This window comes from Trichomycterus rosablanca, chromosome 4, assembly GCF_030014385.1.
Source record: "Trichomycterus rosablanca isolate fTriRos1 chromosome 4, fTriRos1.hap1, whole genome shotgun sequence".
Lineage (NCBI taxonomy): Eukaryota > Metazoa > Chordata > Actinopteri > Siluriformes > Trichomycteridae > Trichomycterus > Trichomycterus rosablanca.
Window position 1 is genome coordinate 1,198,584 of NC_085991.1, and position 19,391 is coordinate 1,217,974.

The window sequence follows — 19,391 nt, forward strand, 5'->3', positions numbered from 1 at the left end:
TGCCGCGCTCACAGCGTCACTTTAGCGTTCCTCTTTTATGGGCGTGTTTTACTCGTGTAGCTTTTATCGTGTGTATTTCAGGCCTGTCGTGGTCATAAAATAAGGAACGCATGCCCGGCTTCTCGTTTCCGTCTGTAACCTTGTTGTGTTGTTTATGTTTGTGATCACAGGACGGGGAAAGAAGGCCAGCCGAAGGAGTATTACACTCTGGACTCCATTCTGTTCCTGCTCAACAATGTTCACCTTCCACATCCGTCGTACGTGCGCAGAGCCGCTGTGAGTAATAATAATAATAATAATAATCTTTATTCATAAAGCTGCTTTTATAATGTTTGATGGTCATGACGATCGATCTAGAGATCTAGAGCTCTTGTTCGAATCCCACAGTTGGCGTGTCTGGTTGAGGGAGGGATGTTTAAGGTTTCTCCTCATTGCTGCTGCACTAAAGCGACCCCTGCTGGTGCATCGATGCGCCTGCACATTTACGTTTTCTGCATTTAGCAGACGCTATACTGTCGAAGCAAGTGAGGGTTAAGGGCCGCGCTGGCAGTGCTGGGGCTTGAACCAGCGACCTTTTGATTACTAGTCCTGTACTTGAACGTTTGGCTACACCTGCCCTGCAGAAGTGGTGGATGATTCACAGAGGGCATAGCGTGTCTCTCTGTACACGAGAGTCAGAGGAATTCCTCTATTCCTTGCAATAGAGGAATAGGAAATGACTAAATCATGCCATTATGCTGTGTTGTGTATATAAAATAACGATGTTTAGGATTTTAATAAGTTTATTTATAGTTTGTTTACATTTATGACATTAATAAGTGCTTATTATTATTTATAAGTTAAATAATTTCTGGCTCTGAGTGTGACGAGCATTAATATTGATCTTTCTGTTTATTTCTGTATTTATTTTATGATTCGATTCTCCCGGGCGAGTAGACGGAGAACATCCCCGTGGTCAGGAGGCCGGACAGAAAGGACCTGCTCTCCTACCTGAACGGAGAGAGCTGTACGTATGAGAGCGCCCATGATAGGAAGTACAATCACTGATTGACTGATCTGACTGATCCGAGATCTGATCTGTTTCATTTCCAGCGTCGTCGACGAGTATCGATAGGAGTGCACCCATCGAGATCGGCCTTCAGAGAGCCACTCAAGGTACGGATCCAGATCTCTGTTCCTGTGTTTACTGATGAGCCAGAACATTAGGACCACCCTGAAAGGGGTGCGTGTTAGGGTGAGGGATCTATTAGACGTGGATCTGATGGAGGTTCCTCGTAGTTCACGTGTTGATTATGGTCAGTTGACTGAGTCTACCAAACAGCTGTGGTGAGTGGAGGACGTGAAGGCGGACCAGCAGAAGATCTGCCGTGGATCAAATGCTGGAGGATTTTAGACGTGCACCAGGATGCCCTGTAGGACAGCGCTCCCCAACCTTTTTTTGCACCACGGACCGCTTTCATATAAGATATAATTTCACGAGGATTTAACCATACTGCTCAAAATGATTGAAAATGAGCTGCAACGAGACTCTGCTCCCACCTAGTGGTGATAAGAGACAATAGCACCCGAAATGGAAGCAGTGTAAACTGCTTTATTTATTCTTTCTGTGCGGCCCGGTAATAAATGACGCACGGACCGGTACCGGTCCGCGGCCCTGTGGTTGGGGACCACTGCTGTAGGACGATCCCCATTAGGTCCGTGTCTGGGTGGATCAGAGCTGTTTTAATGTTTTGGGGTAATGTTGGGGTGTGATTTTTCGGATCATGAACGTTGCAGTCTGGCCGCTGAGGTGGCGCAGCGGTAAAAACACACGTATCGAGTCTCGGCTCTGCCTGCCGGGTGGGCTGAGCGACCACACGAACGACGATTGGCCTGTTGTTCAGATAGGGGCGGGACTAAACCGGATGTGGTCTCTCTCTCTCTCTCATGACTGGTGCAATTACGACGTCTGCTGGCTGATTGATGGCGCCTGCACAGAGATGAGGAAAGAGCGCTCTCTCTCTCTCAGGGTGCGTCTCTCCGTACACGACGCTGAGCTGCACCGCACTCGTCAAAGTGTAGGTGATGAGATGCGTACGGCTGCTGCCCACGTGTCCGAGGGGGCGTGGGTTAGCGCCGTTCTCCTCGATCAGAGCGGGGGTCGGCGTCGGTGGAGAGGAAGCGGTGCCAGAGTTTACAAAGCAACAGACGTGCTGCAGTCAGTAATTGTATACCAGCAAAGTTCATCTGTACGGTTCAGTCAATGCTGTGTGTTCCTAATAAAGCGCTGGGTGTCGATTGGTTGTTGATTTTGCTCTTTGTGTCTGATCAGTGAAACGAGCGGCGGACGAAGTTGCGTCCGAGGCCAAAAAGCCGCGAGTCGAGGTAAGATAACGGCTAACCGCCTCCGGTGTTTCCACACGGTGCGGTGTGTAACGACTCTGTGTGTGTGTGTGTGTGTGTGTGTGTGTGTGTGTGTGTGTGTGTGTGTGTGTGTGTGTGTGTGTGTGTGTGTGTGTGTGTGTGTGTGTGTGTGTGTGTGTGTGTGTGTGTGTTAGGATGAAGAGCGAGTGCGTCTGGACAAGGAGCGTCTGGCCGCTCGTCTGGAGGGCCACAAGGAAGGCATCGTGCAGACGGATCAGATCCGGTACGTCCGCGCACACAACCGAACCGTACATTCATCCTTCCCCTGGATCTACCAGGTCCGATGGTCGGCGCCGCGTCCAGCCGGGTGTCCGGTCCTCGTCCTTCCTCCACACTTGGTTCTGTAGGCATCAGAACCAGAGATAAAAGCAACTCGGGTTCTGGTTTAGCTCTTGTATGAAGAAATTTCTTCATTTCTTTATTTCATGAAGAAATAAATCTGACCTCTGGGTGGCGCTGCAGTCTAATGCACCAGAGTCCAGCATCCGTGGCCGATTCACCCCGGAGTTCAGCACAATTCTGGTCCAGTCTGGAGGAACAGAATTAAGAGTCACTGGTACTGGTGGTGGAGGAATACACTGAGCATAGGCTCGGCTCACGGTCAACGTTCCGGTTCATCCCGAAGGTGTTAAATCACTGTTTAGTCACGTCCAAATGTATTAATTAGACAAGACATCAGCTCCACTTTCCATATAGAAGCACTTTGTAGTTCTACAATTACTGACTGTAGTCCATCTGTTTCTCTACTCTGTTCGTAAATGGTCAGGACCCCCCACAGAGCAGGTATTATTTAGGTGGTGGATGATTCTCAGCACTGCAGTGACACTGACATGGATGGTGTTGGTGTGTTAGTGTGTGTTGTGCTGGTATGAGTGGTTTTAAACACCGTGTCCACTCACTGTCCACTCTATTAGACACTCCTACCTAGTCGGTCCACCTTGTAGATGTAAAGTCAGAGACGATCGCTCATCTATTGCTGCTGTTTGAGTCGCTCATCTTCTAGACCTTCATCGGTGGGCACAGGACGCTGCCCACGGGGCGCTGTCGGCTGGATATATTTGGTCGGTGGACTATTCTCAGTCCAGCAGTGACAGTGAGGTGTTTAAAAACTCCAGCAGTGCTGCTGTGTCTGATCCACTCATACCAGCACAACACACACTAACACACCACCACCATGTCAGTGTCACTGCAGTGCTGAGAATCATCCACCGCCTAAATAATACCGGCTACAGTAATGGACTACAGTCAGTAATTGTAGAACTACAAAGTGCTTCTATATGGTAAGTGGAGCTGATAACATGGACAGTGAGTGTAGAAACAAGGTCATAGTGTGTGTGTGTGTGTGTGTGTGTGTGTGTGTGTGTGTTGTAGATCGCTCTCGGAGGCCATGTCTGTGGAGAAGATCGCCGCCATCAAGGCCAAGATCATGGCCAAGAAACGTTCCACCATCAAGACGGACCTGGACGACGACATCACGCTGAAGCAGAGGAGCTTCGTGGACGCCGAGGTGGACGTCACGAGGGACATCGTGAGCAGGGAGAGGGTGTGGAGGACCAGGACCACCATCCTACAGAGCAGCGGCAAAGTAACTCACTCACTCACTCATTCATTTATGCACAATTCTGTAGCCTGTAGTTCATCCACCTCCTAATATACAGGTCCTTCTCAAAAAATTAGCATATTGTGATAAAGTTCATTATTTTCCATAATGTAATGATAAAAATTAAACTTTCATATATTTTAGATTCATTGCACACCAACTGAAATATTTCAGGTCTTTTATTGTTTTAATACTGATGATTTTGGCATACAGCTCATGAAAACCCAAAATTCCTATCTCAAAAAATTAGCATATTTCATCCGACCAATAAAAGAAAAGTGTTTTTAATACAAAAAAAGTCAACCTTCAAATAATTATGTTCAGTTATGCACTCAATACTTGGTCGGGAATCCTTTTGCAGAAATGACTGCTTCAATGCGGCGTGGCATGGAGGCAATCAGCCTGTGGCACTGCTGAGGTGTTATGGAGGCCCAGGATGCTTCGATAGCGGCCTTAAGCTCATCCAGAGTGTTGGGTCTTGTGTCTCTCAACTTTCTCTTCACAATATCCCACAGATTCTCTATGGGGTTCAGGTCAGGAGAGTTGGCAGGCCAATTGAGCACAGTAATACCATGGTCAGTAAACCATTCACCAGTGGTTTTGGCACTGTGAGCAGGTGCCAGGTCGTGCTGAAAAATGAAATCTTCATCTCCATAAAGCTTTTCAGCAGATGGAAGCATGAAGTGCTCCAAAATCTCCTGATAGCTAGCTGCATTGACCCTGCCCTTGATAAAACACAGTGGACCAACACCAGCAGCTGACATGGCACCCCAGACCATCACTGACTGTGGGTACTTGACACTGGACTTTAGGCATTTTGGCATTTCCTTCTCCCCAGTCTTCCTCCAGACTCTGGCACCTTGATTTCCGAAAACACTGAGCAACAGTCCAGTGCTGCTTCTCTGTAGCCCAGGTCAGGCGCTTCTGCCGCTGTTTCTGGTTCAAAAGTGGCTTGACCTGGGGAATGCGGCACCTGTAGCCCATTTCCTGCACACGCCTGTGCACGGTGGCTCTGGATGTTTCTACTCCAGACTCAGTCCACTGCTTCCGCAGGTCCCCCAAGGTCTGGAATCGGCCCTTCTCCACAATCTTCCTCAGGGTCCGGTCACCTCTTCTCGTTGTGCAGCGTTTTCTGCCACACTTTTTCCTTCCCACAGACTTCCCACTGAGGTGCCTTGATACAGCACTCTGGGAACAGCCTATTCGTTCAGAAATTTCTTTCTGTGTCTTACCCTCTTGCTTGAGGGTGTCAATGATGGCCTTCTGGACAGCAGTCAGGTCGGCAGTCTTACCCATGATTGCAGTTTTGAGTAATGAACCAGGCTGGGAGTTTTTAAAAGCCTCAGGAATCTTTTGCAGGTGTTTAGAGTTAATTCGTTGATTCAGATGATTAGGTTAATAGCTCGTTTAGAGAACCTTTTCATGATATGCTAATTTTTTGAGATAGGAATTTTGGGTTTTCATGAGCTGTATGCCAAAATCATCAGTATTAAAACAATAAAAGACCTGAAATATTTCAGTTGGTGTGCAATGAATCTAAAATATATGAAAGTTTAATTTTTATCATTACATTATGGAAAATAATGAACTTTATCACAATATGCTAATTTTTTGAGAAGGACCTGTAGACTTCAGGTGTCGTGGTTGCAGCCACACCCAAATTGAAATCTTAGAGGAGCTAAGCCTGTTATGGCGTCAAAGTTGTGATTCAATATCAATACCTTTAGGTTTGGAGAAATACCTGAATCAGTTAGCAGTCGACGTTCTGATTCATCCCGCATCAAATTAGGCTATTAGATTGCTCCACCACCCGACTGTTGTGCAGTACCTGCAGTGCTTATTCTGTCCGCTAGGTGGCAGCGTTGCATTGATTTTTCCGTATTCGCTCAAACAAACAGAACTCGTCTGAATTAAGCTCCTAACACAGCGTGGTGCCAAAAGTATGTGGACACCCCTTCAAATGAATGAATTCAGGTGTTTTAACCACTTTCAGTGCTGACGGGTATATAAAAATAAATAAATCTGCAAGGTGGAGGCTCCTAATGCTGCAAAAAGGGGGGCGATTCCGTATATTCGCTTTTTCTGCACCCTTGGGAAACACAATATTAGAACCTTAGTCTTATGAGTAGGGAAGTCTGTAGCGCTGAGTCTTCTCCTATAATGCTAAATGAAAGTGGAGAATTAGGGTGAGGGGTCTGAGGCTGTTACTCTATCCACTAGGTGTTTTTTAGGAGGGGGGGGTTAGGTTAGGGTGTGCCTGTGTTTTACATTGGACTGTATCTTTAAATACAGTCCCCCCCCTATAATAGCTGGACATGTTCCTGGTGAGGTTGTGCTTGTTTTTGGCCCGTGTCTCACTGAAACCAGGACACGTGTGTGTGATTTAGAGGAGAAAAACCTCCGGATTGTGTGTTGCTGCTTTAATCAGATTGCAGATACACACACACACACACACACACACACACACAGTTGACGGATTGAAGCTTTTGTGTTGGATTAAAAAATAATAATCCCCTGCCCTCCTTTTTAACCAGATGCAAAACGCCTCTATGACCCGCCCTGGATCTGCAGCGGCGGCAGGAAAATCTGCCTGATTTCCCTGTTTGTGTTGATTTAGGAGCGGGTGACCACGCCGAGATTGTTTTTCCGTGTCTGTCTGAGTCCGTCTGGGTTTTCACACACGTTTCGTGTCTGACGTATTAACAGGTTGGTTTCGTCCAGGTCGGAAATGTGTCTTTGGGGAGGGTGTGGGGAGGGTGTGGGGAGTGTGGATGGATGCTCTTGACTGATCGGTTTCACACGTTTTTGCTGTTCCTGTGTTACAGCAGATTTACACTAAAGCTGAACTTTTTTGGCTGGTGGTTCTTGCTTCTTTAGTTAAATCATCCAGGCAAAGGTCCTCTCAGCATAAGGGAACAGTTTGGGTTTTCTTTCAGACCTTGGCGAGGAGACGACTGTTCCATGTGCTTTGTAATGGCGCTATCAAACTGGCCCTGGTTGTATGAGCACAGAGAATCATGAATAAGGAATTTAGAGAGCATGATATTGATGATGGTAAAAATAATAATAATATTATAATAATAATAATTAGTAATAAAAAAATATAATAAAAATAATTAATAATGATAATAATTTATAATAAAAATAATGATAATTATAATAATAATAATTAATAATAATAATAATAATACTAATATAACTGATAATGATAGTAATAATAATAATGATGATGATGATAATGTTAATAATTAATAATAATAATTATAATAAATAATAATAAGTATAATAACAATAATAATAATTATGATAGTAATATAACAATAATAATAACAAATAGTAATAATAATAAAAATAAATGTAATTAATAATTAATTAATAATAATAATAATAATAATTTGTAATAGTAATAATAATAAATAATAATAATAATAATAATATTACTATGATAATAATAGTAATAATAATAATGATGATGATAATAGTAATGTTAATAATTAATAATAATAATTATAATAAATAATAATAAGTATAATAACAATAATAATAATTATGATGATAGTAATATAACAATAATAATAATAACAATTAGTAATAGTAATAAAAATAATTGTAATTAATAATTAATTAATAATAATAATAATAATTTGTAATAGTAACAATAATAAATAATGCTAATAATAATAAATAATAATTAATAATAATAGATAATCATTATAATAATCGTAATAATAATGTTTTTTCTGCTTTGTTTTGGTAGAACTTCTCCAAAAGCATCTTTTCCATCCTGCAGTCGGTGAAGGCCAGAGAAGAGGGCCGCGCCCCCGAACAGAGACCAGCACAGAACCCCACACAGACGGTACTAGAACACCTACACACTTCACACACAGTTCTCACCGCAGCGTTTATCTTTCTGCTCTCATCTCTCACCACTCTTTCATCATGTTTACAGTGGTGTGAAAAAGTAATCACCCCCCCCCTTTACATGACCTTTGTGTCGCCCATGTTTTAGCAGCTTTTAATTAACATCAGACCCTGTGTGTGTGTGTGTGTGTGTGTGTGTGTGTTACAGCTCCATTTTATAGGGATTAAAATGATATTTACAGTATTTGCCCCCTTTCATATGGCATCTATTGTTGCATTTCTGTCACCATTAATAATTTTGGATCATTAACCTAAGCAGAGATTACACCACGAGAACCCCCTTCCCCCTTTTGTCCCTTTTTAAGTGATTTCTGTCTGTTTTTCGGTTGAATTGGACAGATTACAGGTCACATTTTGGTCGCCCCCTCTATAAAGCCTCGTTTCTGGACGTGGATCAGAGGCAGAAACGTTTGACGACGAGACATGAGACTTTGATCGTCTGCGCTCTCGGGTTCACTTTGCTCTCTCGTCTTTCTTCTCAAGGATCCGGCGATTCGGAACAAGCAGCCGGTGCCGGCGGCGTACAACAGATACGACCAGGAGCGCTTCAAAGGGAAAGAGGGTGAGTAACACGCCCCAAAGACGACGATGGTCAAAGGGGAGCTGAAAATAAACACCGACTTATTCTGTTCTCTTCTGCTCTCAGAAACGGAGGGCTTCAAAATCGACACGATGGGAACCTACCACGGCATGACGCTGAAATCTGTGACGGTAAGTCCCCCGATGAGACGACTGGCCGCTGCTTTCTTGTCGTCCGGTCTGTTTGGTCGCCGTGGCAGCGTTTCTGCCAAGCTTTGTGCTAAGGAAGGCCCTTATGTTCTGCAGCATGACTGTGCTCATGGGTACAAACTCAACGGTTCGAGCAGTTTGTTTTGCATGATCTCCATTGACCTGCACAGATTCAAGACGAATGGCACAAATCCTCACAGACACACTCTGAATACTGTTATTACAGCAAAGCTTGGCTTCATATTAATGCCTACTGTTTTTTAATTAGGTGTCCGACATGCTCACGGGTTGGGTTTTTTGTGTGTGTGTGTTTCAAAAACATGCTAGTAAGTGTACTGGTTACTCGTGTGTGTGTGCTGTGTGCATTGTGTGCATTCTGACTTTCTAAGCCTGATTAACTCCAAACAAGCACCAAAGATTGAATTGAAAGGATGAATGGGATGAATAGGAGCCGGTTTGTTAACTGCAAGAGCGTTCGTGCGGCGTTCCAGATCACATGACACATTATGCAAACAGAAAGAGGCACAATTAATCCAGTTAGGGTTTTATTTGGGAGGTAGGCAAACGTTCGGACGTGTACCGGCCATTAAAACAAGTTAAGCATGAGGTATTTGATTAAAAGTCTAAATTATAGAGCTAGACACACAAGAAATGGTTAAAAATAAATAATAAACTGAGTAATAAAGGAAATAAACAAGGTAATAAATAATAACTGCAATGCTGGTGCTAGTGAGCAAAGTGAATTAAAATGTCACTATAAATAATAATATTATTAATAATAATGCCCAAAACCACTGAATAAACCCTGTAACGTCACACAGTAATCACAGTTTAATCCTCGAACGTTATTGTAGGATGGTGAACGGCGCATTAGAATCTTCGTTAGTCTCTCTGTTGTTGACGTTGCGAGGTCGTTCCTTTTTATTAAAAAAATAGAATAAAATGATAAAATGACAGTCAAAGCAAAATCCTGTAGTTAGAGGAATGAAAGCACAGTGCTCAGATACGTCCAACAGCTTGGGTTTTTACCTCCACCTAGTGTCCGTACGCTTGAACTGACGCTGAAATGCGTAACTCGTGTGGAGCTACGGCTTTCGAAGCGGTGTTTATCCTGGAATGCAGCCTAATACGACCCAAAGTAGACAAGCATTTTGTCTTAGATGTTTCCTATGCTTATTCGTCGCCCTTGCAGCTCAGGTTCTGGTCAATTAAGGGTCATTTCAGCCTAGTTTCATCTTTATTTCAGTCTGAAAGCATTCAATAAGGAAGCGTGGGTTTTACCTCCACCTAATACGGCCAACAGTAGACGAGCGATTTATCGCGAACAGGACTGATGTTGCTAAAGCAAGATGTTTCTTCTGCTTGGTTTTACTGCCACCTAGTGGCCGTACGTTTGAACTGACACTAAAATGTGTGGTTATACAGCTAGGCGTCTTTCGAACCGGTGATTTACCGTGAACAGGACGGCCGTGGCTAAAGCGAGATGTTTTTGTGCTGGTACGTCTGCTTTTACTCCAACCTGGTGATGTTTTTAAGGAAACTACACACTTCCCTTCTCTTAGACATTGCCTATGCTTATCCGTCACCCTTGCAGCTCAGTTTTTGATTGATTAAGGGTCATTTTAGCCTAGTTTTGTCTTAGCCTTGATTTATTTCAGTCTGAAAGCATTCTATGATGAAAGCTTGGGTTTTACTGCCACCTAGTGCCCGTACGCTTGAACTGGCACTGAAATGTGTGGTGTCGTGTGGTGCTACGGCTAGGCGGCCTTCGAACCGGTGTTCGTCCTCGAACGCAACCTAATACGACCCAAAGTAGACGAGCGATTTATCGTGAACAGGACGGTCGTTGCTAAAGCGAGACGTTTTTTCTGCTTGGTTTTACTGCCACCTAGTGGCTGTACGCTTGAACTGACACTAAAATGTGTGGTGCTACAGCTAGGCAGCTTTCGATACCGGTGTTTGTCCGTCAATGCAGCCTAATACGACCCAAAGTAGATGAGCGAACAGGACTGTTGTTGCTAAAGCGAGACATTTTTGAGCTGGTACGTCTGCTTTTACTCCACCGTGGTGATGTTTTTAAGGAAACTACACACTTCCCTTCTTTTAGACTTTGCCTATGCTTATCCGTCGCCATCGCAGCTTAGTTTCTGATTGATTAAGGGTCATTTTAGCCCAGTTTTGTCTTGGTTAATTTCAGTCTAAAAGCATTTCACGGGAAAGCTTGGATTTTACCGCCACCTAGTGTCTGTTCGCTTGAACTGACGCTGAAATGTGTGGTGCTTTCCTTCTCTTAGACGTTGCCTATGCTTATCCCTTGCCGTCGCAGCTTAATTTTGATTGATTAGGGTTCATTTTAGCCTAGTTTTGTCTTAGTCTTGGTTTATTTCAGTCTGTAAGCGTTCCATGGGAAAGCTTGGGTTCTTAGACGTTGCCTATGCTTATCCATCGCCGTCACAGCTCCGTTTCTGATTGCTTGAGGGTCATTTTAGCCTAAAAAAAAGTCAAAATTGCTCGAGTCCGAAGGGTCGAAGGTTCAAACGAAGGGAAGTTCATTAAAAATAATAAATAAAGACTTGCTGGTTTTCTCAAGGGCCGCAGATGTTTACTGGGGGCTGGTCTGTGGAACAGTGGAAGTCCAAAGTTCTCTTGTGGATAACGATCCCCCGTGGAGTCCTTCACGTGGTCCTCCTGCCACAGGCGGCGTGTTTGGTCTTCTGCAGGTGCCTCCACTGGTTGATCAGCTCGGCCGGACGGAAGTGATGAGAGGTTATGAGCTGGCTGTACTTGCAGCTGGAATACGAGACCTTCCAGTGGTTGAAGAGGAAGTCGTTGGGCGGCGGGACGGGATCTATGTGCAGTTTGGCCAGGCAGATTCCTACGTAGACGTCCTCCAGGTGCAGCCTGCGTATGCTCAGGGACGCCTGGTAGATGCGCCCCGCCACGTCGGCGGAGAACACGTACCCGGTGCCCGAGCAGAAGTTGGGGTAGGTCTCGCTGGCGTAGAGCTCCGGCGACATGTACCACTTGCTGTTCTTGTCCCGGTTGGGCTTGAAGCCTCTCATGAGGTACCCGGTGAAGTACAATCGTCTCGGGGGTTTTTTCGGCTCCAGCAGTTTTTGGATCAGGTACTCCGTGTTGACGAACATGTCGCTGTCGGTCTTCATGACGTAACTGGCGTTGGGGCAGTACGTTGCCACCCAGTGCATCCCCATCAGCGTCTTGATGGTCAGGTTGTAATAAGAGTCGACGTACTCCTGCTGAACGATGTCCTGAAACTTTTGGCTTTCCTCCTTGATGGAGTTTTGGAGCTGGACGTGGGGTCCATACGCAACGTTTTTTACGCCCAAAAGGAAGATCCGGACGAGTCCTGACCCCTTAACGGCGCTCTCGTTCCCCCACGTCTGCCTGATGGCGGCTCTGGCGGCGTAATCGTCCGGGTTGACGGTGATCATCAGGACGAGGAACGGACTCCCTCTCCGGCACTTCTCCGGCTCGTTATGGATGTATTTATAAGGTTCTGTTTTGAGGATTTGTTCCGAGTCGATCTCCTCGCTCAGACTTCCGTTTGAACCCAGCGGGTGCTTCACGTCCTGCTGAATACGGGCCCCCGAAACAGCCCCGAGGGTCAGGTTCAGGACAGACCTCGTGGACGAAGGTCTCGCCTCCTCGATCTTCTTCTCTCTCGCTGCGCTCTGGGTTTTTCTCGCTTGCTGGGCGAAGATGAGCAGGACGGCGGCGGCGAATACGAACGATAACCCCGCCGCCCGGGTGCAGCAGCCCCGCCGTCTGCACTGCATGATTCTCTCGCTCAGATCTGGACTCGTCCGAGGGGTCGGTCACCAGGACTCGCCGTCGAGACCTGCACAGACACGGAAGAGATGTGAGTTATGAAGCAGAATCACATGGCGTTTGGTTTTAATGTTCAACAGATCAGACCAGCCAGGAGTGCCAAAACTTTCGCCTAACACTTTACACCATGTGGTCAAAAGTATGTAGTCGCCTGTCCTGATTATTGACTTCAGGTGTTAGCCACTCAACCATATCTGCGTGACATTGGTTTTGGGAAGGTCTGTCCGGTTCCAGCATAAGTTTTTGGGATGTCAATCTGTAAAACATCTGTACCCGCCCTTACAAAAACTGTTTTGGTCTGTTGTGTGTATTAAAACCAATATGAACAGCAACCAAACCTCATATCGCACATCTGGGCCGATGGGTCTGTGGTTTAGGTTAGTCTAGGTCTGGGTTGATAAGGTTTTTAGTTTTGTATTGTTCCTGGTTGATGTAGGTCTTAGTATTTTGTCCTCGTTGATTAGGGTTTTTGTTTCATGTTTGTTTTGGTCTTGGTGGATATGAGTCTTAGTTTTGTGTTTGTCTTGGTTGATTTTGGTCTTAGTTTTGTCTTGCTCTTGGTTTTGGCTGTTGTGGGTCTTAGTTTGGTGTTGGTCTTGGTTCATATGGATCTTAGTTTTCTCCTGGTCTTGCTTGATTTTGGTCCTGGTTTAGTGTTGGTCTGTGTTGATATGGTTCTTAGTCTTGTTTGCTTCTGTTGTTATGGGTTTGAATTAATATGGGTCATTGATTCTAGTCATTGACTCTTCAACTAAGTCTTAGTTTTGTCTTGGTCTAAGCTGATTTTGATTAGTTTAGTGTTGGACTTGATTGATATGGGTCTTAGTTTTGTTTAGCTGGGTATTAGTTCTGCTGGCTTCTGTTGGTATGGGTTTGGTTTAATATGGATCATGACCTTGGTCTCTAGTGAACTAAGTCTCAGTTTTGTTTTGGTTGATATGGGTCTTCATTTTGTCTTGGCTGATTTCTTGGTCTTGTTTGATATGAATCTTATTTTGGTTTTGGTTGATATAGGTTTTTAGATTTGTTTTAGTCTTGGTCTTTGTTTATATGGTTCTTAGTTTCGTGTTGGTCTTGGATGCGGTTCTTAGTCTTGCTTGCTTCTGTTGGTATGTGTTTGGTTTAATATGGGTCATGGCCTTGGTCTCTGTTCAACTGACTCTTAGTTTTGTTTTGGTCTTGGTTTATGTGAGTCTTAATTTTGTGTTCGTCTTGGTTGTTGTGGGTCTGTTTTGTCTTGCTCTTGGTTGATATGGGTCTTAGTTTAGTGTTGGTCTGGATCTTAGTCTGGTTTGCTTCTGTTGGTATGGGTTTGGATTAATATGGGTCATTGCCTTAGTCTCCGTTCAACTAAGTCTTAGTGGTTGTGGGTCTTAGTTTTGTCTTGGTCCTGGTCTTGATTGATATGAGTCTTAATTTTGTGTTTGTCTTGGTACGTGTGGGTCTTAGTTTAATCCTGGTCTTGCTTGATTTTGGTCCTGGTTTGGTGTTTGTCTGGATTGACACGGCTCTTAGTCTTGCTTGCTTCTGTTGGTTTGGATTAATATGGGTCATTGCCTTAGTCTCTGTTCAGACAAGTCTTAGTTTTTTGTAGATCTTAGTTGTTGTGGGTCTTAGTTTTGTCTTGTTCCTGGTCTTGGTTGATGTGAGTCTTAATTTTGTTTAGTTGGGTCTTAGTCTTGCTTGCTTCTATTGTTATGGGTTTGGATTAATATGGATCATGGCCTTGGTCTCTGTTCAACTAAGTCTTAGCTCTGGTTTTGGTTGTGGGTCTTAGTTTGTCTTGGTTGCTATCGGTTTTACTTTTGTCTTGGTCTTGTTTAGTATGGGTCGGGTCTTAGATTTGTGTTTGTCTTGGTTGATTTTGGTCTTAGTCTTGTGTTGGTCCTGGTTAATATGGGTTCTAGTTTTGTCTTGATTGATATGAGTTTTAGATTTGTCTTAGTTTTGGTATTCGTTTATATGGTTCTTAGTTTTTTTTTCCTGGTCTTGGTCTCAGTTGATATGGGTCTTAGTATTTTGTTGGTCTTGGTTGATGTTATTAGTTTCGTCTTGGTCCTGGTTGATTTTGGTTTTTGTCTTGGTTGCTATGGGTCTTAGACTCATATCAACCAACACCAAGACCAACAAAATACTAAGACCCGTATCAAACAAGATGTCTTGGTTGTTGTGGGTCTTGGTCTTGCTTCTGTTGGTATGTGTTTGGATTAATATGGATCGTCCTCTTGGTCTCTGTTGAACGGCGTCTTAGCCACACCAACCCAGACCAGGACGGAACTATCTGTTCCTCAGAGCAGCGAGAGAGATTAGAGATTCAGTTATGTTGGGAGGGCTGAGAACAGTAGAAGCCTTTTAGATATATTCAAATCTCTCGTGTCAAACATGCAAAACATTTCTTGGTGTGAAGAGGCTCTTTGTTTTCTCCTGTCTTTCTCTAAACCCACCGCACAGCTCGTCGGGTTCCAGAGGTCACTGAGGTTATTCTAGAAACTTTGGGTGTGTTTTACCAGCAAGAAGAAGTGAAACCTGGTACCAGGCGCTTCTATTCACCCGAGAAAAGCGTTACGAGTGGAAGTAGATGTCTGTGCAGCGGGTGGATAGTCATGATAAGAGGAGTGTTGGGTGTAGCTTAATTTCAGGAAGGGGTGGTGGGGTGGGGGTGTTTCTGTAGCGCAGTCGTGTCAGCAAGTCTCGACTTGAAGTATGAGGTACAACAGATACAATACAGGGTCTGTCCTAAAACCTAGTGACCCGCCCTGCTCCCCTACTTACCTACCTGATCAGCTGCCAGCTGACGTCTCCCTCCGGGTCCCGAAAACACAGAGGGGTTAAACCGTCCCCGACGACACTCGTGCACCTTTTGTACAGGTTAAACATCAATGAGAATTTATTTACATTTGAGAAGAACTCCGTTGGTTGCCCCGCATTTATTCGTCCGCTATATTCACGATTGTAGTTTTTGGTGAGGAAAGTCGTGCCGCACTGAATGCTGGGATTGATCTTCAGCGCTGAGGGGGCGTCGGACGCTCCCTCGTCATTCGGTCAGATCACTCAGAATTAAGGCGCCTCAGTAGGAGCATTTTAAGGGAGATAAGAATTTAGACACGCCCTCTTCTCGGGAGTGTAGGATCATGGGTGATGTGTCTGTGTAGAGAGAGAGCTAGGTTTACTGACAGTTTAACGTTTAACCTCTCGTCCATGACCGAGAACCTACACAGACTACTGTAAGACTAGTTAGTCGATCGTCAGCGGAGCTGCCGCTCAGACCGGGCGCCCAACAGGCAGAACGGCCCGTATCCGAGGGAGGGAGGGAGGGAGGGTCGTATTGGGTTGCGACAGCAGTGCTGGGACGAGAACGAACACACGGAGCATGACTAGGTCCAGCGCTTTGCCGAAGCTGTTTGTAAGAATGCGATCTGTCTTCTGCTAGACCGGTGAGGGTTGCCATAGAGGGTACAGGGGAAATGAGAATGTCCAAATTTCCACAATGCCAAAAAGGAGAAGTCGTCACTTTAAGAACTTTGCTTTCGTTATACACAAGTTATGTGTATTTATGTTTAATTTTTATTATTTGTATTTATTATTTATTTATTTATTTTGGTGCCCCTGGAAAACCTGCGGCGTTTTAATCGATCACAACGAACCGGCGTATCGTTTTACCCTCGGGTTTCTGCGTACGAGTGGTTCCGAGAACGGATCTGAGCTCAGAACGATGTGTTTCCCGTTTCCTGTCGCTTTCTTTGTTTTAAAACAATGTAAATGAGGTCTGTCGGAGCTCGATGGTCCGACAGTCACGTTCACTCCGTCCTGTATCATGAGTTACTGTAGCAGCGTTAACACGGTCTGATTTGTCAGTGAAATGCAGCCGAGCCTTTTATTTACGTATTTGATACAGACACGATGATGATTTTTTAAAATTATTATTATTATTATTATTTGTATTTATTTATTTAATTATTTTTGTGCCCCTGGAAACTCGGCGGCGTTTTAATCGATCACGGCAGCCTGACGAATCGTTTTCTGCGTACGAGCGGTTCCCAGAACGGATCAGTCGCATCTGAGCGCAGAACGATATATGTGCTTTCTTGATTAGGGCGCTTTACGACAGCCTGACCTCTTAGTAACAGAGTGCAAGTGCTAGACTGGCCTGCCTGCAGTCCGGATCTGTTTTGTGTGGATTTTGACGTTGCTCGAGGGTCCAACAGTCACGTTCTCTTCGTCCTGTATCACGAGTGAATGTAGCAGCGTTAACACGGTCTGATTTGTCAGTGAAATGCAGCCGAGCCTTTTATTTACGTATTTAATACAGACACGATGATGTCACCGGTCGAGATTCCTCAGGCTTTTTAGTACAAGTACTTTAACCGCTCCGTTATGGTCAGGGTCACAGGTTGTCCAAAGCATACTTGTAAACACTCAGCAAAGTGCGGAGAACGATCTCAGGGATCCCTGTGATGAATCTAATCCGGTACCAAATCTGATCTGTGTTCGTTTCTGTCAGCCTGGCACAGCCTGTCAATTTGAGCAAAAACATCTTGCTTGTGACACTTGAACACAGCACGAGCTGGACGTACCTTCCTTCCTGAGAGAGCTGCTGCTGTCGGAGAACTCCACGCCTGGCGCGGTGGGTGTGCCATGTTTTCCCTGCCGTCCGTGCCCGTCGGTCCTCATCCTTAAAAATAACACCGCGCTCTCGGGTTCCTCCGGCGCCCCCCTCCGCCCGGTCCTCTGTCGTCACGCGCTCCCTTGTGAGGCGCCTCCTCGTCGGGATTCCTCGCTCGTCCGGGTGGATCGGAGACACGATCCCTTGTTATTATTCACGGGGGTCTTGCGGGCGGAGCCGTGCCCCCGGCGCATCAGCTCTGCGTCCGCGCAGATCCGTCTGACTGCTGTAATGTGTGTGAAGCTCTTAAACTGCCGGTGAGCTGCTAACTGCACACTGAGAGGTTTGGGGGAAGGGTGTGTGTGTGTGTGTGTGCGCACCTCCCTAACGTCATGTGACCGTTAGAAGTCGACCCCACCCCTTCCCGGCCTCACAGAGGGTCTCGGACGGGCAGCCTCGCCTCCGTGCTCGTCGCCTGTTCTGCCTCGTGCTCCGGCGATCATCGACACCTTTTTGTTTACGTTCGTCATGGAAATGAGACGTCCTCCCATCGCTCCTCCATTTGGCTTTCAAATCTTTAAAATCACACGATGCACGCCTCTGTCCATTTGGTTAGGTGGACGATTCTCGGTCCAGCAGTGACCGTGAGGTGTTTAAAAACTCCAGCAGCGCTGCTGTGTCTGATCCACTCGTACCAGCACAACACACACTAACACACCACCACCATGTCAGTGTCACTGCAGTGCTGAGAATCATCCACCACCTAAATAATACCTGCTCTGTGGTGGTCCTGACCATTGAAGAACAGGGTGAAAGGGGGTAACGCAGCATGTAGAGGAACAGATGGACTACAGTCAGTAATTGTAGAACTACAAGGTGCTTCTATATGGTAAGTGGAGCTGATAACATGGACAGTGAGTGTAGAAACAAGGAGGTGGTTTTAATGTTATGGCTGAGTGATGATCTGACTGAATGACGAGGGAGCGTCCGGCGCCTCCTCAGCGCTGAAGGCAATCCCGGAACGTGAATATCCGGTTCATCCCAGATATCGTTCTGATCCTGATCTTCTCTTCACAGGAAGGAGCGTCGGCGAGGAAGGCCCAGACTCCGGCCTTGCAGCCTGTTCCACGTCCAGGTTTGAACCGAACCCACCCACCTACACACCCACCCATCCAACCACCTGCTGCACACGGCAAACCATTAACCTGCTCACTAGTGTGGATTTTATTCATTCGCAGGAACTATTTCACGCATCAGCGCATTTATACTCTGGGGACGTTTGGGTTTTTTATTATTATTTTAACAGTACCCAGAATATCATTAGAGGGGTGTGTGTGTTCCTTGAATTCATCTGGCCCCTAATCCGGCCTCTGTAGCACGATGCTACCACCACCGCGTTTCACAGTACGGTTGGGATGATCTAAATGACCAGAGGATCTCCGTCGTGTTTCCGGAGCCCTTTAGATGCCGTTTAGCAAAACTCCAAGCTGGCGGTCATGTGCTTTCCCTTCAGCTGTAGGCAAAATTAGGCGCCCAGGTGGCACAGCGGGATGTTCCGCGAGCACACCAGCGCAGAGATTCTGAACTCCTCGGTTGGTCCTTGGGTCGGCTGTGTGCCATCTAGCCGGCGTAATTGGCAGTGCCTTCAGCAGACACATTTCTGCTAGGGTGGGATGACCGGACTATGTGGGCAAGGTCTTCAAAGGCTGTGAGAGAGAGAGGCGACTGTGCAGGGTGCATGGGTGATAAAGGGTTCCATTTAGGGCTGTGCATGGGCCGTCGGAGGCGTGAGCTCAACTGCAATCAGGGATCCACCAGCAGGGGGAGACAAACTGACTACGATAAATTGGGAGAAAATAGAGTGAACTTTGTGTTCTCGGGTGAAGTTTTTTACCTCCCTAAATGCCTAATTTTATTTGGCAGTACCCAGAATATCAGTAGAGGGGGTCGTTTTGCAGATCTGGGGTCCGTCTGAACCCCTGTGCAGGCGCATAAGTAGAGATTCTTACTGCCATCGAACTTTGGAACACACGCGGCCACGTAGACGAATCGTTCAGGGTGTCTGAGGTCGCCCCCTAATTCCTCCTCACCGATTGATCTCCTACAGCTGGGGACTTCTCTGTGTCCGTATAATTAGGGCTATATATAATTTATAGAAACGGATCCTGAACTCAGGAAGCAGATCAATGTTATTTTCTTCTCGAGGTCAGGAATGTTCGTCTGAGCCGTTCTAATTAACCTCAGGGTCCAAAGATCGTTTGTCTAGGTCTAGAACTGTTCCTGGGT

The 19,391-nt window shown here is 45.7% G+C and overlaps 2 protein-coding genes across 2 annotated transcripts in view; one reads left to right on the plus strand and one right to left on the minus strand.

Moving 5' to 3' along the window:
- Window positions 1-19,391, plus strand: part of cdc73 (cell division cycle 73, Paf1/RNA polymerase II complex component, homolog (S. cerevisiae)) — a 30,153-nt gene that overhangs the window by 3,659 nt on the left and 7,103 nt on the right. The window contains exons 2-11 of the mRNA XM_062993734.1: window positions 171-276; window positions 937-1,006; window positions 1,093-1,155; window positions 2,312-2,364; window positions 2,538-2,626; window positions 3,775-3,988; window positions 7,761-7,859; window positions 8,408-8,486; window positions 8,571-8,635; window positions 18,183-18,240. Of these exons, the coding sequence (XP_062849804.1) occupies window positions 171-276; window positions 937-1,006; window positions 1,093-1,155; window positions 2,312-2,364; window positions 2,538-2,626; window positions 3,775-3,988; window positions 7,761-7,859; window positions 8,408-8,486; window positions 8,571-8,635; window positions 18,183-18,240 (896 nt within the window). The remainder of the gene's footprint in view (window positions 1-170; window positions 277-936; window positions 1,007-1,092; window positions 1,156-2,311; window positions 2,365-2,537; window positions 2,627-3,774; window positions 3,989-7,760; window positions 7,860-8,407; window positions 8,487-8,570; window positions 8,636-18,182; window positions 18,241-19,391) is intronic.
- Window positions 9,182-17,402, minus strand: LOC134312076 (beta-1,3-galactosyltransferase 2). Its single transcript, XM_062993735.1, has 2 exons — window positions 17,077-17,402; window positions 9,182-12,512 (listed from the first exon to the last, which is right to left on the minus strand). The coding sequence occupies exon 2, from the start codon at window positions 12,448-12,450 to the stop codon at window positions 11,329-11,331; it is 1,122 nt and encodes a 373-aa protein (XP_062849805.1). The 5' UTR covers window positions 12,451-12,512; window positions 17,077-17,402; the 3' UTR covers window positions 9,182-11,328.